Source organism: Lampetra fluviatilis, chromosome 2, assembly GCF_964198595.1.
Source record: "Lampetra fluviatilis chromosome 2, kcLamFluv1.1, whole genome shotgun sequence".
Classification (NCBI taxonomy): Eukaryota; Metazoa; Chordata; class Hyperoartia; order Petromyzontiformes; family Petromyzontidae; genus Lampetra; species Lampetra fluviatilis.
The window spans coordinates 20,411,659-20,436,394 of NC_136276.1; the positions used below are offsets into that span (position 1 = coordinate 20,411,659).

Sequence of the window (24,736 nt, forward strand, 5' to 3'; positions counted from 1 at the left end):
AACTACTGGCTGGACAGAGGCGAGGGAATTAAAACAAAACTTGCCCCATTGCATTAACTGCCGCGCCAGGGAGATGGAGTCGAACCGGCGACCTCTGGAGTTGAGGTCAGGTGTGCGAGCCATAACACCATTGCAGCGCCCCACATATAGACACAGGCGCCTCTATGTGCGACATGACCTCACCTGCTGGGCGTCCTCGTCCGAGTCGAAGGTCACGTACCAGTTGCTGTTGTGAGCAAACTCACAGCTGCTCAGCTTAGGGCAGTTCTCACTGCTGAATATCGCTTCGACCTCCTGCACGGACACACAGACACACAGACACACACAATATCAATGTCGATGCTATCTTTATCTCCTTCACAATGCAAACAGTGCAATGCACCGGGGTCACACGCAGCACAAAGCAGTATTTATAGCAACACTCATTGGCCACTTAGCACGTACTTGCTGGTAGTACGTGACCCAACAGTCTAACTTGCCTCAACAGGGTGGGGGGGGGGGAATCTCTGTCTTTTTATAGCAACGGTGTTTCAATCTGATATGTATTAGATGCAGAGTTCATCATGTTCACGTAAAGTGGCGCGCGGTTCATTTAGACATTGAATGTATGCTCGAAAACATCAATTTTAAACGTGAACATTTTGACCCCCTGTTATACAGGGTGCCGTGGTAGCGAGATGTTAACTACCTCGCCTGGTATGCGGGAGGTCGTGGGTTCGATCCCAACCCTGACGCCTGCTGTATATTTGGAGTTTGCGTATCGCTCCCCGTCGTCTCTTGGATTTTTCTCCGGGTCCTCCAGTTGTTCCCTCCACATTTAGAATCAACATGCATTTAGAGCATTTGGCTGCCATACATTTCCACGTGATAACCCACATTGTTGAGCTATCAGTTGTGGCCAGATCGCTTCTGAAAAACAGCTACGTAACTCAGTGGGGGCCTTAGCTGGTAAAATAAAACATAGTTTAGTTTAGATTCTACATATCAATACTTTAAAATGTACATGGAAGGATTTGAATTGAGCACTGACCCCATCACTGTTATGCTTCATGAGATGAACATGGACTGCGATGCCGATTCGAAGACTCTAAATCCCCCGCTACACTGCGGCAAACTGGCGAACGCAGAGCAATGGTGCAACGCAACGCCAATTAATTTATGAGCCATCACAAAAAGAATGTGGAATCCGTTTGAATTGAAACGCTATCGTATGAGTAATTAGATTTGGCCACGCTTTGTTAAGTATTCAATCTCTAGGTCACTCCCACAGGAATGCACAGCCCCATTATCGATCCACTGCTAGATGAAGGCCTTCCCCACGCTGTGTCGCTCATGGGGGTTTTGACCGTACGTCACAGCGTGCGGGTCGAGGCTAATATGCACAAATTAAAAGCGTTCTTGTGTATTCATTCTAGATTTGTGTAGTCACATTGCTACGCTGCTTCTCATCATCGAGGTCAGATCCTTTAAAGCGCCCCCAATCTGCCGTCGTCATCATTTATTGTGTAATTTTCATCCAGTCCCACTTTCAATAACCGCCCACAGTAGACTCTTGATGTGTCTGCCAGTTCTTCTTCTTGGTTCTTTCGGTAAAGTCGCGTAGAAGGGAAATAATAATATAGTAAAAATAAAACATAATAAAGTACAATTCTCACGACGTTTCGGCCACAACGCAAGCAGCCGTCCTCAGGTGAAGAACAGGTCTGTCGGAAAGACAGCGTCTGAATGAGCACCACCAAGCTTGGCAGCGTATATTTAAGTTGGGTTGGAGGGGTACCGCCAGCAGATATATTACATTACTAATACAGAGATCAATGAAATGTTCTTTATAAAACGAATAAAACACTTGCATTTATTTATTGAGCATGGCTTTCTAGTATCGTCTGCTATATGTAGTTACAAATCAGTCCTAAAAATTCATTGCGACACTTTTTAATTATCCACTATGGCCCACATTTGGGGTGGCAGAGTGGCAACGCTTGTACGTTCTCTCCCCCTGTTATGCACGGGTTTCCCACCCAGGCTCTCCGGTTTCCTCCCATAGCTAAAAAAAAACACTTTGGCCAAGCATCCCAACTCTGGAACTCGACCTGCGAATTACTCAACCGGGATTGGATGGAGAGATATCGCCCCCTTCTGTGAAAATGTGGCAGGAACCCTCCTGAAGAAGAGTGTTGCGACTCATGTGAGTGAGGCTTTCCTGGCTAAATAACAATCGCTGAAACACATAATCTTGAAGGTTTGCCCCATTGCTGGTAATGGGAGGCCAGATGACAATGAACATTCATCAACATGTGTGTGTGAATAGACTCTTTAGGCAAGTGCTGTTAGCGAGTAGCACCTACAAAAGGCGGCACAGCACACGAGGGGGTGGGTGGCCAGCACCATGCCCAACCACCTTTGTCTCCCTAGTGGCAATGTTTACACACCGCACCAGGTAATCATTTGAGGCTGAGTCGACCTAGGGGAGGCCCAGAACCAGCTGACATATTCATCACTGGTCTTAGTCATGAGCGGGAATCGAACTCGGGTCGCCGGGTTTGTAGCGCAGTGCGCTAAACGCTACACTACCGCTCCCCTTCATTGGTAGGGCAAAAACAAAGATCCCCCATATATTATAAACAGATTGTCGATTGTCAGGACAAATGCTGTTTGCAAGCAGCACCTATGAAGGCCGGCACGGCACACGAGGGAGTGGGTGGCCAGCACCACGCATGGTCGCTTTTGTCTCCGCAGTGGCGATGTTTACACACCGCAAAAGGGTATTTATTTGAAGCCGAATCGACATAACACGCATGCGCACACCACACAAACACACACTCGTGTACCTCGACAGGAGTGCTCTCGGGAATCTCTCGCAGGATGACGACGGAGCGCGCGTGGTTGGGCCTCACCTTCTCCCCCTTCTCATCGACGTGAACAATCGCTGAGGCTGCAGCAGGACAATGACATCGCAGCCTCTTGTTAGGGACACACGTCGAACACATTTCAAACCGCAGGCCTCAACTTCACCCTCACCATGTATGTATGTGTGATGAACTTCTTTCGCACCGTACGTAGCCAACCGTGCTAAATGGGTCACTGTGCGAGTCCATGGGTCACTGTGTGAGTCCATGGGTCTCTGTGAGTCTATTTATGTATATGTGTTTAACTATTTTCGGACTTCAAGTAGGTAACCGTGCTATTCGGAGGTGCAGGGGGGGAAGGACAACAGACTACACAACAAAAAGCAGTTCTAAACAAATTCATTTTCAATTCAGATTTAAAAGTGCATAGCTCCAGTGGCTTCCTAATAAACCGTGACACGAATGACCGCCGAGCAAACTTGTACTCTGCGTGTATGCAATCAGTCGTTCATTCATTACAGTCGCCCTTGCTAGTCCTGTACGTTGACAGTCTGTTTTGTCAAAACACTGCAGGATGAGGGTCTCCACCACGCCTTGGGAACCGTGGGAGTTGTTCAACCATATTTCACCACGCTGGCCATGGCAGGTTGGTGAATCGGAATACAATGGATTTCGCTGCACTGCCCTCTACTGTCCGCAGTGCCCATTACACGTGTATTTTTTACATGGTGGTTGCCCAACCAGGCCCTATGCAGGCCCAACGTCCACCAGGGAGACGGAGCGATGAAATCTGCTCGCGTGCAGGTACTAGGTGGATTGTTCCATCGCATGGGCCGCGTACTGAGTGTGCGGTCCTGCGCACACTCTGCGCGCTTGCCACAAATTAACCACAATACCTTGCTGATCTTGTGAAGGAGCATAAACCATCACGCGAACTCCGGTCATCATCGCAGAAGCTTTTGGCTAACGATCGAATAAAGACGATCACTTCATCACACGCTTTCAGATGCCCTTCTGCGGCCATCTGGAACGCTCTTCCTTTGGATATTAGGAAGCCATTGGAGCTAAGCACTTTTAAATCATCTAGATTGAAAACAAACTTCTTAAGAACTATTTTTAGTGTTTAGTTTGATGTCCTTCCCCCGCACCTCCAATCAGCACAGTTGGCTGTGTACAGTGCGAAGGAAGTTCAACATGAATACATAGACACATTACAAGGTGTGATAATTCTACTCGTAATTCCCAAAAGCAATTACAGAGTGGCTGTAGAAGCAGACCTGATGACTCTGTGCTAATTGGAACATTGGCGAGTCAATTGACCTCTATGCTACCCAGCCACGCTATCCAGCGAGCATACCTCGTGATTTAGTATCATGCCAGCATTAGTAATGGAATTATGTAAAATCTGAAGTTGTTAACCTCAGTTAACCCAAACCCTCACATATCCACTTAAACCCATTGATGATGCAATTTACATCCATTCCATTTGCACGCAATCCATTATGTGCGTGTCTATACATATATATTACTATTGTGCTAGCCTTATCACTAGGCCAAACCTACAGACTCGATCTAACATAATCAAGTTTATATTTATAGCACCCCTTCACTCAAGGCGCTTAACATACCTTACAAAGCGGTGAAAGAATGGAATGATTTCAATGGCACGGGCATGCTACAAGGATTGAGGAATGAGTGACAGTGGCAGAGGGGCACTCAAGGATCACGAAAGATTAGGGGAGGGATGGGAAGGTGTGAATGGGGCGAGGGGGGGCAATGGAGAAGAGGTGAGGCTTTAAGAGAGCAACGGACAGAGGTTAAGGAGGGGAGACTGCATAATTTACAAGGTTTAGGCCACATGGGGTGGTGGTGGGGTGGTGGTGGGGTGGTGGTTGGGTGCTGGTGGGGTGGTGGTGGGGTGCTGGTGGGGTGCTGGTGGGGTGGTAGTTCGATGGTGGTTAGACAGTGGTGGTGGGGTCTCACCACAGACATTTGGCCGGATCGTCACGCGGCCTAAACATAAGCGTGAAGCCGTGACCTCCCGTTTGACAAATACCGGTGGCAGGAAACAGTGAACGTACATCTGAGGACCTCGACGATGAGGTCCATGTCGGTGGTCAGCCGTTTGACCTGGTTGAAATTGGCGATGGTCCATATGGGCACGTAGTGCTCGCCGTCCATCTGGGCTACCAGGTACAAGTCCTTGGCCAGGTTCTCCCTGAAATGCAAAGCGAGTTGTGGGTCACAATCAAGGCCTTGGGAGACGCACAATCAGCTACCCCACGTGTGCCTCGTTCACATTGGTAGCATCTGCTGTCCATACAAAGTACCGTACTGTATTGTGAAAATAAAACGGTATAGGAACTCAAACACTGGGAAACAGGTTAGAAACATGCATTCACCCGGCACGTTGCGAGCACAGCTACGAATGGTATATGCATTTGTTTACTGAAGGTAAGGGATGCTGCCACAGTTAAGTTTGATCTGCCAGCGTGGCAGTTGAACCAAATGGGCAAGATAATTAAATCCCTCCCCCCCACCTCTGTCCACCCAGCAGTATAAATGGATCGGCAGGTCACATGTGGTGGGGTAAAGTGTGAGTACTCCCTTTAGGCATAGCCCTTTTACCAACAGTGGGTGCCGCGGTGGTAGAGATGTTAACTCTCACGCTTGGTATGCAGGTTGTGAGTTCGATCCCCAACCGTGACGCCTACATAGTTTGCATGTTTTCTCTCCCCGTGGTTGTGTGCATTTTGCTTCGGATCCTCTGGTTTTTCCTTCCACATTTAGAAACATGCATTTATAGTATTTAGCTCCTATAAATTTCCACGTGATAAGCCACTTCGTTGAGCTATCACTTGTGGCGCGGTCACTTCTGAACAAGAACTATACACCTCAGTTGGCCTTTAGCTGGTAAAATAAAAACATATTTTTATAGTTTAGTATTCGGCTGCTATAAATGTCCACGTGATAAGCCATTGAGCTATAATTTGTGGTTGGGTCGCTTCTGAAAAAGGGCTAAATAGCTCAGTGGGCCTCACCTGCTAAAATAAAAAGTTTAATTTTGTTGCATAAGCAAGCAATTGCAGGGCAGCACCTTCGCCCTTTAAAAACATATTTTTGTTTATGCATATTACTGGAAGCCAAAGGGTCAAGGTCTTCTTTATCTGTGCAAGATTTTTCAAGCCAACATTCTGGAAAATGGTCAGTGTTCTCTCACTGGCACAGAGGCAATAAGGGTGAGGTAAAGGGCATTCGTTGGTATTTGTGAAGGTCAAATTCCCACTGCATACTGCCCGATATTTCAGTGCCAAAAACATCACGCTTTTAGCTCAAGTCTAAATTAGATGGAGAAGCATACTTTTGGGAGTGGCTGGGATGAAGACATACCAACCCTCTTTCATGGGATTTCTTTTTAATCTTTGACGCAAGAGGAATTATTGAAAATAATTAGTTTCATTGTCAAAATCCAGATACGTCAAGGCATCCTATCACAAGACTTGACATGGAATAATAACCACGTGAATAACTTACGGAGACAAATTATGTACACATAAGAACGCAGCCAACATCTTCTGAGTCCTGTCTTCAAATGTCACGTCCGATGGAGCATCTTAACATACTGTGGCAGTTTTTCACCGTATCGCATATCAGGTAAAGATATATTGGTGTAATAAAACGGAATACGATTTGGCTTTCCACAGCATCACAACACACAGAGTATCTATCGCCTTGTCATGATTCAGTGCCGTGTCAATGCGCAATGAAGGCGAGGTGGGAAACAAGCAGATATATAAGCAGGCCACTCGCTTCATCAAAGAAGACGTATTTCATTCACTCTCTCCCATACGCAACTATAAAACGTGGCTGTCACGGATGACACGGCCTTTCTCAAAGTCAACCTAAATGTCACCGGTTTCTTGCGCCTTTTTGAAGCAGCAGAAACCTATTTTTAGCCTCGTTGCACAGGGCCCCGGCCGCGACGTCACAACGCCAACGCGGCGACGAGGCTGCAAACCGCACCGCGGGCGCGCCGATCGGCCGACCGAACGTCGCCGTCTCCACGTGGCCGCCCCACCAGCAGCTGCTCTCTCAAACAATCTGACAGGAAGACGCGAAGACCAACGTTCACACTTGGCGGTAAAATCTGGCGCTTTTCTCCAAAGAAAACCACAGAAAAACGCCAGGGTGTATCTTGGCCCTCGAATTAGCATCGGGCGATGCTCATCTTTGTTGGTGGCCGAGAGCCGCTTTTATAAGTTTCACATTCGTATGGCAGAGGACAGTCTCTCCAAAAAGGACAATAACCATTAATATGTTTGTCACAAAGAGGCACAGATATTAACTGGCTGCAGACAGATGATGCGTCGAGTCAACTTCCAGCCAAGGTTAGAGATCGAAACCTTCCCACTGTGAAGAGAAAACATCTCCGTAACGGCACCACAAGCGTTTTTTATATATATACACAAATACCACCTGAAAATAGTGCCAACATGTAAAACGGGGCCCATGGGTTGATAAAACGTTAGCTGACATAGGGCAGGGGAATTTACTGGGGAAGAGATTGTGAAACATCAACCGGTCGTCGGAAAGAGGGGTCCTTCACACAGCTCCAGACCGTATCGTTGGCTACCGCTTGTCTCGGTCTTACAGCCCTCGACTGTTCAAGCAATGTATTAACAAATAAAATAAACTATTCCAACGGGAAATCAAAAGATTGACCCACACACGCCCGATGCAAATATCCAGGAGGCAAGCGATGAATGGCACTTCTATGCCAAACTAGGGGTGTGTGCGGTATTATTTACATCGCTCCCAGAATAAACTGAACCCTCTTCACTCTCCTGCGAACACCAGAGGCATTTCCCCTGAATCCTAAGCATGCCAAAAGCGGCCACCATGGTGAGTTCCCTGCGCTGGGGTAGTGTACTCTAATCAACGCACAACGCTGTCTCTTCGTTGAGAAACCTATTGGGTGTAGGGGGTGTGGGGAAGCATGTCTGCTAAACTCACTGCATGAAATGTGATGCGCACAAACGTGTTTCTGTACCAACCCCACAAAGTCTGAAGTTGAAATGGCAATGGTTAAACCCAGCATGACATGTCACCAATTTATATGCAGTAGCCTGGAGTATTTATGACCCAATTTAAATTTACACGTCCGATACAGTGGCTAGGCAAATATTAATGTAAACAATTCATTGGGCCATGCGGGGTACAGTTTACTAGCGCAACCGGTTTAAAGGTCATGATAATGTAATTACTACCTAAAATTACCATATCGGACCACACCCTCCTCCACCAACATCATCACACCTTATGGACGTTGCTATATATACACGCACACACATATGTTCCCTTTATAATGCAGCGTAAGTAAAAAAAAAAGTGGAGTTTTTAACGTTACAGCGCTTGGCTCACGACTATAAGGCTCTGCATTCAAATCCCACGCGGGAGTCAACGCTCGCTGATATCCTGCCCGGGTTTGATAACAAGGAAACCTTTTTTTACGGAAGTGAACAGTGGATAGATTGACCCCGTCGTGGCAATGTGGAATTTCCACCACTTGGCCCAGGGCCTCCAATGGCAATGCAGTGCTATGCCATTGCTTGGTGCAGCAGGGAAACGTTCGGATTTGTTTTTTGACTTTCACTGCAGTGCGAGCATAACCCCCACCCATCACTTCCAGCACGAGTCGAGATTCCTTTGCCCAGACATGGCCAGGAGGCTCAGGTGTCGGAATGCTGAGCTGGCACCATTGGAGGCCCTGGGTTCAAATCCAGGCAAGCCACCTGTGATTAAACTGGGCTCTCAAGTGTAGCGAACTGACGTATCTTGGTCACGAATCACTCTTGTAGTTTGTTCAGTTATTGGTACTAGTTCACGAGTTTACATTTTTATGGATTCACAAAACCCAATGAGTGTGTTCTTTGCCGGACATTTTTAACTTTACGTTTTTCGAGTGTCTATTGTAGACAACAAAACAACGTACGCAAACCAAGTGAAACGGTCGCTTGTTTTTCTCGCACAGGCTGATATATTATGATGTGGTCAGTGTTTTAACACTACCTGTGGAAGTAACGCTACCTGATAGCACAGAAATATTGAACAAGGGGCATTGTTTCCCTGCGTGTGTGTGTTTGACGAGAAGTAACCGCTGACCCCCCAGGAGAGACTATTCTGGTGCAGAATTCCCGAGATTACTGCAGGCGTAGGTTTTTGCGGTTGTGCACTCCAAATCTCCGATGTGTTTACGGGTTGTACGACATTTCTGCCATTTGCTGGGACCTTCTTCATGAATTTAATACAATTCGCTTTGCTCTTTTTAATGTGAAGAACATTGTACCTTCTTGCCAAGTTGCAAGGGGCGCCAGAGTGGCGAGATGTTCACTACCTCGCCTGGTATCCAGGTGCTCGTGGGTTCGATCCCGACCTTGACGCCTGCTGTATATTTGGAGTTTGTATGTTCTCCCGTGGTCGCATGGATTTTTCTCTGGGTCTTCGGGTTTTTCCATCCTCATTCAAAAACGTGCGTTTAGAGTATTTGGCTGCTATAGATTTCCACCATTTCATTCAAGCCATTTCATTGACCTATAATTTGTGTCCTGGTCGCTTCTCAAATCGAGCTATATAGCTCAGTGGGCCTTACTTGGTAAGTATATTGAAGTTCTTTCATACCGTACGTAGCCAACCGTGCTAATCAGAGGTAAAATGACAAAAAACTGTTTAAGTATCGGCGACAGAGAGGTGAGTAATATTTCCGTGTAGGTTTTCAGAGCTATGCCGTACGGCTCTAGCAGCAGCCGGATAGAAACTTCGGATGTCAGCCGAACACAATTGCTGACCCACCCGTACTGGACATCAGTGAACAAGAGCTCATGGGATTACTCCGGTCTGAATACAGATTCTGACTGTAAAGATTCTGAAATTGTGCGTTACAACTGGACAGCACAAGGAAGAGTTTACCGGCCTACACGCGTACCTGGAGAAGTAATACTCCAGCTGTTTCCGCAGAGCCTCCCGGAGCTCCTCCCCACACAGCACGGGCAGAGACTCCGCTTGCTCTCCTTGTCCTGCTGGTCACACAGAGAGTTTGCACGCGCAAGGTTAAGCAGTCGCAACGCCATTCCACAGCAGTGACAACAGAAACAACGTGTTCTCACCAACACCCAAGGTAATTTTCAGCCAATGAAAATGAGTAAACTCTCTACACACGTTCCGCAGCTCAAGATGATTGCTCAAACCCAGTGGACAGGCGACACCGACGTTCAAGAATCACGTGATCTCGTGATTTTCAGCCAATGAAAACTACCACGAACTAGGAGAGATGGGTGCAAGTGGAAACGGGTTAGATATGTATGTGTCAATTGACACCCTTCAATAAGAGATGTTCCACCTCAAGCAATTATTTAGGAAAAATATAATTAATAAGTAAATAAAAGATATTTAGAATGTGCAACATGTAATGACATCGTTACACAAAACACCCACAATACCCTGCAAGTCACGTAAAATGTATGGTTAGCAACCTGACCATTAAACATCATAGGATATAATTTGGCATTATAGCTACACGACGATTTAACCCAAAATAAACGAGTCATGAATCATAATATTGCTCGTTAAAGACTGCGTATAATATTTCCCGAGAAAATTGAAATATAAACATGTAAGAACCTTACAATTGTATTTAGATACTTCATAAATCAATTAATCAATAAAAATGCGATTACATTATACTTTGCCAAATAGGTTCTTGTTATGAATACGTGGTATTGAAGCAAGGATGATGTATGATTGTGTTTACTGGAATTTAGTATGCAGCAAATATCATTCACAAAAACGAGCCAATAAGGTGAAAGTCAACATAAAAGTGGCTCACGCAAAAATCCTCCTCTCAGTAACAGTCTTATCTGCAATTGACAGACCCATGAAATGCCATTGTCTGTGACCATTTTTTGATCACTAAAAAGTCTGATGGTATTTTCTCGTCAGATTTAATCCGCGTAAACAAAAGTGCTTTGTCCTGCGTGCGATGTTCTCTGTTCTCAGCAGCATTGTGGCTTTCATAAGTGCAGTATTGCTGACACGGTCAACGTACGTTTCACGTCGCTTGGCAATGGCGTGCGTTGTGCGGCGCGTTAACAATCTGACAAACTGGCAGTACATGCATTCACGTGACACGTTACCGAAGGCCATGGAGATACAAGAATGGGAGTTAGAATCTATAAAATCCATGACGATTTCAATTTCCATCACGGTGACAGCTCCCGCATTCGGAAATTAATTCCCAAGAGGGCAAATCACAAATAAGGTGGACGAATATACCCAACTGCATGAACAAAAAAAAGGGGCTATTTTATACCTACGTGACTTTCCCGAAAGAACCAAAGAGTATGGATTCCTGCAGTCACGAAAGCTTCAAATCAAGATTAAAAGGGGCTCAGTCGAGTGAACAGAATCAGTATTCATACTGGAGGAATCCGATGAGCTATAAAGCTCTTTTTCACAGATGCCCAGTAAACATTTGGTCATTGGACGCACAATGAGAGTGCCGGTTACAATAGGTACGATAAGAGGTAAAATTGAAATGGACAATTTGACATTTCTGGAGGGCAAACATCACTCTGTCTCCAACCTTCGGAACTGTGAACATACAGAAATATGAAAAATTACCTCGCGGAAATGTTTTATTCGTTTAATATTTTTTTTTACTTTTCTGTTTACCCTATAACAAAAAAACTCAACACATCCACCAATAAGACCGTGGCCTTGAAAGCAAACGTAACAGTCAACATCCCCTACCTCTGCGTGCTCTGAAAAAGGTCCATTTCCTTGAAAAGTCGCCTATTATATACTTTTCCTCTGAAGGTCACGGCGTTATTGATACACTTGTTGAGTCTATAATAGAGGTTTTTGGGTTAGATCGCATACATATAAACGTGTCGTTAAACCCGCCACCACCTGACAGCCAATTAGCAAGGTTTGTCGTGTAAACAAAACATGGCAATTCATTCGAGTGTAGTGACTGAGAATGTCACTGTGTGGTGCCGGGCCTGCGAGGCCACGGCGGGATCTCTACTGTTGTGTGTACACCCCGGACACGGGGTGTAGTACCAGCCCTAGTGGGGGCTTGGGTGAGCGCTGGTTCAGCGCGGTGGCACCACGCACAGCATGCTGTGCGGGCTCCCGTTGAGAGAGCGAGAGAGTGTCAGCCAGCTAGGGTTACGTTGGGGGCATGATACTCTGGCTGACCTGGGGACATGTGACCGGATGATACTGGAGGGGGGCCACTGGTGGAGGGGGCCAATGGGTGGTCACATGATCCGAGAAGAACTCTCGAGAGCCTTCAGGCAAGGGCGAGAGAGATCGAGAAGGTGGGCGGGGCGAGAAGTGGAGCCAGCCCCAGCCCGGCCCGATATAAGGGGGGCCCTGTAAGGGGCTCGGGGTTCTTACTGTCGGAGAGGCAGGAGACCCACGTCAAGCTTGAAGAAGCCTCCAGCCACGCGGTCCGGGACCCAGCTTGTGGTCCGGACCGTGATAGTGGAACCGTGTCTAGTTCCGCCGTAGCGTGGTTAGTTGGGTGGTCACCACCCGACGGTGTGTTGTGTCAATAGCCTCGAGTATGTTGTGTTAATAGCCTGGAGTATGTTGTGCAAATAGTTTAATAAAACGTGTTGCTTCCTAAGACAACCTTGGACTCACTACACTAGCACAGCACACCGGTGTGTTGGAGAGTAAACCGATAACATTGTTGAGTCTGTCTGTGATTTGTGCTTGTAACATGACTGCCAACGCAGCATCTCCGTGTAATTTGGTTAGACCTTAACAGTGCTGTTGAGGCGTGACCTATGAGCTTACCATCTCTGGCAACGTGCATGTGCGATTTAAATGAATCAGCCAGGGGTGAATCCACAGCACACTGCATGGCATCCTTCACTTGGCCATTGGCACTGCTGCTGCCTGCAGGACGCACAGACGCACAGCTCAGGACAACAGCACAAGAACATCACAAGAAATACACCTCTCTGAAAATCCCGTCGCGCGCTTACAGACACGCTTCCGCGGCCGTCTGGACCGCTCTTCCTTCCGACATTAGGAAGCCACTGGAGCTAGGCACGTTTAAATTATCTAGATTGCCAAACTCATTTCTTTACAACTGCTTTTTGTGTTTAGTTTGTTGTCCTTCCCCCGTACCTCCGATTAGCATGATTGGCTACGTACGATGCAAAAGAAGTGCAACGTACATACATAAATAAAACTACCATTGGGGTAAACAGGGCCATAGAGTGGGGGGGAGGCAGCAGTCCTCCCCCATGCCTCAGCTCTAAGCGGGCCTCAAACAAGGCAATGGGGGTCTCTAGGGATAAGAACCTGGTGTCTGTGGGGCAAATATAACTTGTCTTCAGTACACAGCAGACAAGTCCTGGCGTCTAAGTGGCATATATAACTGGTATTGTGTATCCCAGCATTAATTAGACAATTGTGACAATGCTGTAAAATACTAAACAGTTTTACAAACAATCTTAGCCAGTCCTGCGTTATAAATAAGACAGACTGACTATACTACTCTAAAAAATGGCTAACAAAGGGTGCTGCACTGGAAAATGCCTTTCCCCTTCTTTAATGGAAAACCGTAAAAAAAGGACTAATGGGAGATTCTCATCTCTTCATTTGTAAAAGAACATTTGCTTAACATTTCTTTCAAAAGTTTCAATCATAGAAAACGGCAGATAATGTTTAATGTGATATTCCACGCTTTAGGGGGTACACTAATGTGAAATGTATATTCAGAAGCTCAATGTATTCACTATAAAAATACATAAAAAGACCCCAAGAACTTTGTAATTAAAGGTCTTTTACGAAATTCTATAATTTACACATTCAGACATCTTAAATTATTAATGGCTCCTTACATCTTGGCAGGACGATACTGTACAGTAAATCCCCGTTTACCGCGCATTCACACCACGCGTTTTAACTTCAACACGTTTTTTCTTTTGCTTTATTGCTGAACATACACCGTACCCGCTATAACGCGAGTGTAGCGCGTGACGGAATACTTACGATAACGCGAGTCTAGAGCATGACGGACAACTCGCTAAAACTTGAGTGTAGTGCGTGAAGGACTACTCACTATAGCGTGCGTGTAGTGCGTGACGGACTACTCACTATAACGTGAGTCTGGAGCGTGACTGAGCGGCATGGGTGTTGGGAGCGTTGTTCGGTGATGCTGAATCTGAGATAAAGATTCTGATTCCGATGCGCGCTGTGATACACGCCATGTCTTCCCCATCCTCACTGTGTGTTCCTGCATCTTTGTGTGTGTCGCGTCATTTTGCTTTCCTCGTCTTTTTCACTCGCCATAGCTCTCCCCTCACACACTTCATATTTAAATCAATGACCGTCACACATAGCATATTTATAGAAATACTATATAAACACAACACATTTTAAACTAGACATGTAAAACAGTATACTGCACCGTAAAAAATAAAAACAATAATAAAATTACGGGCTGGAATAGCACTTCCACCTTCACTGTTATCCCTTATGGGAAAATAACTCCCGCTTAGAGCGAATTTGCTTCACACGGCAATTTTCAGGAACGGAACCCCCGCGTTAAGCGAGGAATTGCTGTACAGTATTCCCTCGTTATTTACAAACTTGCTATCCGGATTTTGGCTATCCGCAAATCGCGTCTGGAACTCCACACGACTACTGCATCGAGAGAAAGATAGAAGGAAAGTGATGAGAGGTAAAGTGATGAGAGAGAACGTGATGAGAGAACGTGATGAGAGATAAAGTGATGAGAGGTAAAGTGATAAGAGATAAAGTGATGAGAGATAAAGTGATGAGAGGTAAAGTGATGAGAGATAAAGTGATGAGAGAGAACGTGATGGGAGGTAAAGTGATGAGAGATACAGTGATGAGAGATACAGTGATGAGAGATACAGTGATGAGAGGTAAATTTCTAAGAGGTAAAGTGATGAGATAAAGTGAGAGATAAAGGGATAAGAGAAATTATGAAAATAGAGCAATGTCAGACCACGTGAAGCGTTACGATCATTTTCATGTATTTAATAATTTTTTACGTATTTATTCAAGGCAAATCATAGGCCAACATCACTATCCGCGGGATTTTCTCTCCACGAGCATCTCCGCAACGTATTCCTCGCGAATAACGAGGGAAGCGTGCGCCGCGAATCATCTGATGCCCGCTCACCACCGTCCAGCCCGTTAACGGGGCTCTTTGAACTTTGATCGTTGGGTGCGTCCAGGCCATTGGCGGAGGGCTCACTTCCAGCTGTAGCTGGGCCAGCTGCTCCCGCTGGAGGGCTCTGCCAAGCCTTAGCACATGGGTTCAGGCCCGAAGGCAGGCAGCCATCCTGCAGAGATAAACAAACGAAGCACGATATAAAAAAAACAAATTCAACGCCAGCACTCAAAACCCACGTGACTGTGTCCGCATCGGTTTAGACCGTGCAACCACAAATGCGTTATTGCATAGTCTACACGGAGGGCGTGTGTCAGGGTAGGCAAATTCTGGTGCGACCGTGAACGTCGTGGCAGGAAAAGGACATTCCAGTTCCCTTCAACAGTGACATTTCTGTTGTCATGTTTTTACAAAGTCTTTTTTCATCCCCATCAAAGTGAAAGAAACGGGAACAATCACGGCTTAAAATAAAAACAAGGCAAATTACCAGCACTGTTTTTTTACTCATTTGAATATTTTAAAAATAGATTTATTTTTTAATGAACAGGGATATGATTGAACTGTAAACGCTTAAAAATGTAGGCATACGCATGAGACATTAATAACACATCGCACATTTCCACCACAATCACGTACACGGTGTCAAATACGGACGGCACAGACGTGACACGCGCACGCCGTGAAGTGACATCGGCTGTGGCATGATTACCACGGTTGGCTAAGTACGGTGCAATAGAAGTCCAACATACATACCTACACATAGCAGGAAACCCGATGCAAGATTACAAGCAACATAGGATGGCAGTGAGGCGAGGTATAAGTGAACAAAACGTTGCTTTTCCTTTAAATATGTATCTTCTAACTGGCGGTACTTCCGATGATAAACACTGTAATGTGTTTTTTCTGATATAATCACTGCGTTCCAACATGACCATTACGGATACAGGTTTCCGTCAAAGTTACGAGGGGACACCATTCTACTCATGAAATGCAAAAGTATCCCAATGGCCATGCGAACTCTCTCGTCGTACACTTCTGATTCGCCGATTAACAAACCTGCAGTGCACGTCCACAGGGCAAGAGGTAGGTAAAGAAAAAAGGCACTTTCCTTCACGAAAAATGGGGAAATGCGTGATACTGGTTTTTGTTTCATTTCTTTAGCACTGCTTTTTGTGTTGAGTTCATTGTCCTTCCCCCGAGCCGCACGGTTGGCTACGTACGGTGCAAAAGTTCAACGTACGTCAGCGCGTACACTTTGCGCATGTGGGGCTGGTAAAGAAGGAGGGCCGCTCTGGGTTTGGACCAAGGCTCGAGTCAATCCGATGCGATCGGATTGAGGTCAAACTGTACTCATTAAAATGCTGTCCTTGGAAGTTGAACGGCTGCAGTTGGTCAAGTTGCTGAATGCTATTCTGAGTCGTATTCTCGCATCGGGCACCAAGCCGGTACCCAGTAACTAAACTTGCTTCTCGTTTGTGTTCATATTTACATTCTCAGCCTCGTCGCCCCTGGAGTGCACAAAACAATCTCGCGATCCTCATCCACCAGATATCCGTTGCTGACTGAAGGATCTTGCCACCTCCATTGTTTGCAAGCATTACACAAAAATGACAATGCAACATTTGGCTATTTAGTTTTTATGAGCAAATCTCTGCTCTAAAAAAGGTTTTTTGTTTTTAATACGGCCCTGAATATTTGACAAAAGCCATGGCGATCAAAACTTTTCACAAGCACTGAGAACAGCTATCGGGTAACGTGTGAGAGGTGGTGATTTTACAACGGTTTCAGCAGTACTTTATTTGTCAAATCTGAGGGCTCAGATTTGAGGTTTCCGCAGCTGTTTGTCGATTGATGGTCATGATGTCAGTGGCACACGGGAGATCAGAAACCTCGGTGTTCAGTTTGACCAGTCATTATACTTTGAGGAACATATTTAAGGTGGTTAACATGTCCTTTTTCCACCTATGAAATATTGCCAGAATGCCGACTTGGAGAGACTGGTCCATGCTTTTGTATTATCCAGACGACTGCAACACCTCACTGGTTGGGATACCGAGCAAAGTATTGGGCAGACTCCAGCTTTTAAAGAATGCAGCTGCGAGAGTGCTTACACCATGTACATCATTCCGTGAGGACATTACACCAGTTATCTAATCTCTTCATTGGCTACCAGTTAAATTCCGAGTGGATTTTAAGATACCGCTGTTAACCTATAAGGCTTTAAATGGGCTCATCCCACCTTACTTGCAGGAACTAATACATTTATATATTCCATGAATGTCCTTCTGATCTCCAACTGGTCAACACTCCCAGGTCTAGGTTGCACTCTTTTGGTGATCGGCTTTTGTTAGCGTGGCACCCAAGCTATGGAACGCCTTGCCACTTGAAATCAGGCAATCAAAGTCGGTAAATATATTTAAGTCTTGATTTGAAGCTTTTGTGACTGCAAGGATTCATACTCTTAGTTTTTTCGGTAAAGTCACGTAGGTTAAAAGTTTTTTAATAAATGATTTGCATGAATTTTAATTTCATTTTTTTACCTACGTGACTTTACCGAAAAAACTAAGAGTATATTTAAGTCTGCTTTTAAAACCCATCTCTTCAAAGTGGCCTTCCTCCTCTTCGGTTTGGTCAGTTGGGCCCTGGTTCTGTTTTTGTTTCCTGTTTTATCATGCATTGCGCACTGGGATCCCAGGATGGGATGTGCATTATACATTTGAATTGTTATTATTTGATAAAAAAAGTTACATTTCAACTTTATTCAGGCAACGACTGCGTGGAAGACTTCGCCATCAGAGTTGTGCAAGTCGCCCTCCTACAACCCGGCGTCCGGAGCCCACAAAGGGCCACGCAGCGAATTAGCAGTGGGATTATAAGGAGATGGTGAATGTCCCCAGTGAGTACCGATGTAATGCTCGCAGATTGCGACACTGTACAAACCGCCCACGTAGCCTAGGTGGCTTATGTAGCAGCAGTAAATATAAAGCAGCAGCCCACGCAGCAGCACAAGCAGCAGCAGACCGTAAGGCAGTGGCACATTTTATAACGACAGAGGCAGCTAGAGTCCAGTTCGTTAAGCCTTGTCCGGCATCAAATTCACGTGATATTCCTCAGATGGAGAGCTAATGTCTGACCTGGATATATAGACCCTGAAAGTGATCCAGATGTGATTACTGTACATTAGAGAAGTAATCTTAGGATTTTCGCATACAGCATGTGTCCTGGCCCCAAACCTTATTACTGTAGGTTGTAATGTGTATTGCTGACAACTGCCTTCTTAATTGTTATGGGTATCAGTCAAGTTGATGAGATTTCACCAAGCTGCAGCTGTATACATGTCTTCCATGCTTTTAAGATATGAACCAACAAGATCCCTCAGATCCCCTGGTACTGGTCTTTTAGTCGTCCCAAAGGCCAGGACCAAAACCTACAGAGAAGCGGCTTTTAGTGTTTACGGTCCTCGCCTGTGGGACAGCCTGCCAGGGCATCTGAGGGCTTCAGAATCATTAAGCACTTTTAAAATGAATCTAAAAACTAACTTTTTTTAACTTGCTTAATTACGATTTCCTTAATGTGTTATTTCTATTATGTCTTTGCTATAAATTTGTCACGTGATTTTATTTGGCCTACAATTTCACTTTTATTGTTCGTGCCTGTAAAGCACTATGTATTTGCACGAATAATGCTATAGAAATAGAGTTTGATTGATTGATTGAACTGTGGACAACGTGAAACAATACATGGATTGACACGGCAAGTCACACCCAAATAAATTACGGGGGCAGTTTCCCAACCTTTTCGATAATCTACCGACAGCAGCAGCAGCGCCGTTTCTCCGTCTCGTGACCCGACTCGGGATAAAATTGCTGAAAAAAATGAGGGGAGAGAAAATAATTCACCCTCCACTGCCCTTGAAGTGCCAATTGAACGTAACTCGCGAGTCATCGGCGCCCCCTCCGGCAGACCCGCAATGACAATACGCTCTTCAACAGTCGCGCCATCACAAAACGCCTAGCCGCACGGGGCTTTCACGGGCACGTGTTTAAGTCTGCAGCATAGCCCTGCGTCGCCACGTACCAACGCGACCCTTCGCACTGCGGCGCACAGAGTCTGGATGGCGGCAAGTGACCGAGTCCATGGAGCACCCCCCCCAATCCCCGCTGCGCGGACTCGGATCGAGGCCAATCGGCGCGATCCTGCGACCGGCGAGGCCAACTCCACATTCCTGTGAGCTCGTCCAGACAGCACATTCTTGAGCCGGCATAACAGAAGTGCATCCCGCAGGGAGCAGCCTGCAATAGAATGAGAAATCCCCAAAAATAAGAAGCTCGTACTTTTAATTTTGAGTTTGAATTCGCGTTGCATTGACTTTTTTTTTGCAGTGGCCAACTTGCAAAATATGATGTCGACCTATGAAAACTGTACAGAGGGATACACTGGTATAATTCCCATTCAGACATCACCAACTGATATTATTTCCACATGTTATCATAAATACCGAAGTAAAAAAATATTTAAGTTGCCGAAAACGAAAATTGTTCTACATGGTGCAAGTTGCGTTTTATTTACACCAATCCGACGGGGGGGTGGGGGTAATGTATTTTAAAGCCCCAGGTTTTTAACAACTCCTGTACGGTATTCCTATATTTATCCACAAATCTCACCCCGAGACTTAAGACTCTTCCTCGAGAGGATCTTTCAAGTGTGAGATAATTGGCCAGCAGCTCCCTATCAAGTGTGCGAGGAAACTGGAGCAAGCCAGAAAAGCGCGGGGGGGGGGGCCTGTGGATTACTCACAAAAGTGCCTCGCGTATCTTTATTTAGTCACCACTGGATAAGCCCATCAGGTTGGGAGTCTTAGCACATGGAAGATATTTGCATGATCCAACAACCTTGCCTGCAAAAAACCACGCCAGACCAAATGTATGTTCCACTAATAATTTAATTCATTTAAGTATTTGTGAGATCTGAATTGAAGTATCGATTTAAATGTTAAGATCGAGCTTCCTACCGATATCCCACGCCGAAAGCTTTTTCGAAGGCGGTGTACAGTAACGTCGTGATTGGTTGCCGAAAACATGTGTCCTTCTAGCCGCTGGGCAGCCGCTGAGGCTTGTACGAGCGTTCGCCATGAATAATTCAGACCTCAGAGGAAAGCAATAAAACCCAAGCGGACAGTTCCACGGGCCTTTAAAGGGTGCGTCCAAAATGTCACCTCGTCCGGTTGCGCTCATCACACGAGGACGATCAGCACAAGCACAGGCTGCGTTCGCATGATGGGCGACATCCAACAAGTTACGTAACCTTCTTTTCACTCGACAGCGGTCGATCCTCCAAAATCGAAGGTGAACGATTAAAAAGGGGCAGATGTTAATATTGCACGATTCCCTAAAAAAAAACCACATGCAACTGATGGTGTTTCAACACCGAGAACAATTAAAGGGCCATATCCAAACGTGTCATGTGCGACTTTTCCAAATAAAATAAAAACATGATCGACAAGATGGGCAGAGCTGTCAAAAATCCAAATCCTGGTCGATATTCGGAAGCCACTGGAGCTATGCACGTTAAATCCAGATTGAAAAAACATTTATTGAGAGCTTATTGTGTTTAGTTTGTCCTTTCCCCGCACCTCCGATTAGCACAGTTGGCTACGTATGGTGCGAGAGAAGTTACATTGACATGAATATGAATCCCTGCAGTCACGGAAGCTTTAAGTCAAGATTTAAATTTACATACTTACATTTACATACATACAAGTCAACCCGTCATCATCCCACTCAAGTCAACAACAACAAAACCTCTGCTTGTGTTCTCAGGTTGTACTGGGTATTGCCTGGCATGACGTCCGAAGTTTCGCTCCGCTTGCTGAAAGAGGCTCCCAGCACGTGGAGCGAAACGTCGGACGTCGGGCCAAAAGCCACGCAGTACGACGGGAAAACGCATCTGGTAGCCGTGGTGATAACACAGGGACCACTCGGTTCGCATTCAATGGCAGTTGTGGCCACAACAAGTGACATTCCTCACCGTAAGAAAGTGATGTTTATTTTTCTTATACGCATTTTCTATCGTCATTAAAGAAACCCAGAATACCCTTCACTCGTGCTCTATACCGGGCTCTTGTTTATTAACTACTATGTTTTTAAAGAACCCAAACATTTCAAAGGGAGGGGAAAAACAGCAGGTAGCGTGTAACAAGTTAGGGCGTAATGCCACCCTCATAATTAGGGAACGAACGAGGGGCGTCCGGGCTCGCTGCCCTACCGCGGTGGGGGTAACAATCTGGGAGCGGTGAATTTAACGGGGAGGGGAAGCAAGCAGGAGAAAGGGAAGGCGGTGGAAATAATGTAACCAAACACAACCAGAAATATAATAACATAAACACCATTTCCAAGTTTGGCATTGTTTGTTTGCTCCCTGGCGCAACTTATTACCACGTGTTAACGAAGGTGGCGTAGTATCCAGAGTCCATCACTTCTCCCCGTCCCCCATTCTACCGGCTGTTCATGCCGGAGTTCGGCAAGAACGAGGACCATGTGCCCTCGTACTCCCTCGCCTTCCCTTTTAACTTGTGACTCAGATATTCCATTCCTGCCAGAGAGAGGAGAGTTATATGCCAAAGTCTTTCTAGTTTGGCCAGGGTGGTTTTCCTTGCCACAATATAGGAGGTCTGAAGCCGAGCGAGCTGGTGGTTTGACGCTCCTTTTGGTTTTTAAGCACCACAGAGTCAAACTAAACAAAAAACTTAAACGATTTTTGTGTTACCTGGTAAGGTCCACTGAGCTATGTAGCTCTTTTACTGGTAGGAACCACCTGGTTCCTCCAGCCCACAGGGGATTATTGTGTCCGTCCGTCGTGCATCCAAAAATGGGAGGGGTCGGGTTGGGTGGGGAGGGGCTGGGTGGGGAGGGGCTGGGTGGGGGTGGGAGGGGTGGGAGGGGCTGGGTGGGGCTGGGTGGGGTGGGGCTGGGTGGGAGGGGCTGGTCACCCCGTGGTACCCTTATAAAACTCAACGTTTAACCTACTCACGCCAGCTTGTGCCCGCCCTCACAGTCGGGCATATTTGCGGAATACACCATTAACCCTGGCCATTGACCGAGCAACCCAACGTTCCTACCAGCTCCCTCCGCAGGAATGTGTTTCAGAAGCGACCTGGCCACAAATGATAGCTCAACAAAGTGGCTTATCGTGTGGAAATGAATAGCAGCCAAATACTCTAAATGCATGCTTCTGAATGTGGAGGGGAAAACCGGAGGACCCATAAAAAAAATCCACGCGACCATGGGGAGAACATGCAAACTCCAAATATATAAGCGTCAGAGTCAGGGTTAAACCCACAACCTCCTGTATACCAGGCGAGGGAGTTAACATCTTGCCACCATGGCAACCACAAAGTGGCATTTCAAAACATACGAAGATCACGAGCCAACATTAACGTGGGGCCTCAACAAGAACCATTCGCAACGTCTTCCTCTTCAGTTAAAAGATTAACAAGAAGTAATTCCTGTTGTATATCTTTCCGTGTAATTCACAGTTTCTCTACAGAAAATGTTTCCATTGCTCGGGAATCATACGCGACGTACTTCCCCAGCATTAATGGGCCTCGCAAAACATGGCGTTGTGACAACAGCAACTGTAAAACGTTGCAAGAGTGGCCCGAACACAAACCTAACACCAACATTCACAAAGAAGAGCCACTGTGTGTGTGACGATGACGATGATGACGACGTTGCACACAGCGCACCTGGCCTGTCTCTCTCTGTGCGTGAGTGTCCCTCTCGGTGTGTTTCTCTCTATCTCCTGCCCTCGATGTGGTGTTGTCCCTCGTTTGTTCCCCTCGTTTTCTAACGAGCTGGATGTCGCACTAGCACTGCCACCGTTGCGTTGGTTCGTTTACATTGACATGCTCATCTTTCACGACGCAATGACCACCTCCCCAGCTCTCGACCCCCCCCCATCTCGGTACCCATCTTTGGATTTCCACCCTCTTGCCCGATGCGGCAACCCCCCCACCCCTCCCGGCTCTATATATAAGGACTTGTTTCAGCAGCCTGTTTCTCTCTCCCACCTGAAGACGATTGCTTGTGTGGCGATCGAAACGTCGTGATCCATTATTTTGTCTACCTACGTGACTTTACCGAAAGAAACAAAGAGTATGGATTCCTGCAGTCACGAAAGCTTCAAATCAATAGTAAATCACTCTATTTTTGTGACCGCTGTTTAAACTACTCAAAACGCCTTGTGCGAAGGCGATCTATAAATATAAAATAAGAAAACCAGCAGGGAGATTAGGATCGACGAATAAAATAAGTTTTACTGCATGGGCTACTTTCTTTTCCCCGTAAAAAAATGTATTTTACCAGGCAAAGCCCACTCAGCGATAAGGTCTTTTTCAGATGTGACCTGGCCACACGTGATAATGGCTCATCGCAGCAGCTGATATCATCATCATCATCACACGTGGGAAATTATAGTAGCAGCCATATAATAAAAAAATATGTTTCTGAATGTGAAGAAAATAAAACCAGCGGGCCCAGAGAAAAATACACGCGACTACGGCGAGAAAGAAAACGCGGACTGCAAATGTACAACAGGCATCGTCAGGGTACGGGATCGAACCACGACCTCCTGCGAACCAGACGAGGGAGACAACACCTCGCTGTCCTACACATCTACGTTTAAATATCATCATAAGCCATGTTCTATCCACTGCTGGATGAAGAACTCACGATGCCAAACACCACCCATCACGGCCCCGCGATGCCGGGACCCAATTAGTTCCCCAGCGCGAGCTGATTTCATCTCCCGTGGCGGTCGTTTTCTTGGGCGTGTAAAATTCAGTCCCTCCAGAAAAACGCGATTATGCGATTGCAAGATTTCACGCAAAATCAGCCAAAGTCCGCATATTTATGCGGGGGGCGCGTTTTTTCAAATACGCCGCACTTTCGCCGCATAAATTGCAGATTTCCGCGTGCAAAATATGCGGGCTTGCATGATTTCATAATCCCCGCATTTTCGTTGCAAAAAGTCACATATATCTTAGCAGAAAGTTGAAAAATGTTGCGTTTACTTCACACAAGCGCAGCCATTTCCCCTGTTGCCATGGGAACGTTATGAAGTGACGTCACTCATTACGCGACATCATTGAAAAGCTGCAAACCCCGCGATGCCAATGAAACCATGATGAAGCCCGCAAATCTTTCTCATTTGCCAACAAACATAAGCGCAAAAGACCGCGCAAAGCAGTTCCCCAGTGTGTTACATGACAGTGGGGGCAAATTATTTTGCATAGCTACCTCTGTAAAACAGGAAGCACACATTTTATTTTTTAATATTTTATTTATTCATTTTTACAGAAGTTGTAGCATATTCATTTTGTAAAGCTACAGAACTTGTTCGACTCAATGTTTTGTAAGTTTGAGCCATCTGTTTGTTCAGGTCTGAAATAAAACAAGATGAGAACTTAAATATTCCCAGCACTTTCTGTGATGTAGTATGCTTGCTTATCATAGGAAGTAATAAGAAATGACTCTTTACATTAAAGTAGTAGCCTAGTGAATAGGGTGTTGGGGGAATCACTTTTTTTCTCTTTTTCATCAAACCGCAGTTTTTGCAAGTTCCCGCAATTTTTGCAAGTTCCCGCAATTTTTGCAAGTTCCCGCAATTTAATCGC

General features: G+C 45.9%; 1 protein-coding gene across 4 annotated transcripts in view; it reads right to left on the reverse strand.

The window, feature by feature from the left end:
* The window catches only part of LOC144943969 (la-related protein 4-like), an 82,150-nt gene that overhangs the window by 16,472 nt on the left and 40,942 nt on the right, over positions 1-24,736 (reverse strand). For 2 of the 4 annotated variants that reach the window (XM_078871890.1, XM_078871909.1), the window contains exons 2-7: positions 15,073-15,235; positions 12,708-12,809; positions 9,829-9,922; positions 4,928-5,064; positions 2,829-2,932; positions 184-294 (exon numbers count right to left, since the gene is read on the reverse strand). In XM_078871890.1, the coding sequence (XP_078728016.1) occupies positions 184-294; positions 2,829-2,932; positions 4,928-5,064; positions 9,829-9,922; positions 12,708-12,809; positions 15,073-15,235 (711 nt within the window). The remainder of the gene's footprint in view (positions 1-183; positions 295-2,828; positions 2,933-4,927; positions 5,065-9,828; positions 9,923-12,707; positions 12,810-15,072; positions 15,236-24,736) is intronic. The other 2 variants (XM_078871919.1, XM_078871899.1) reach the window with 2 other exon arrangements.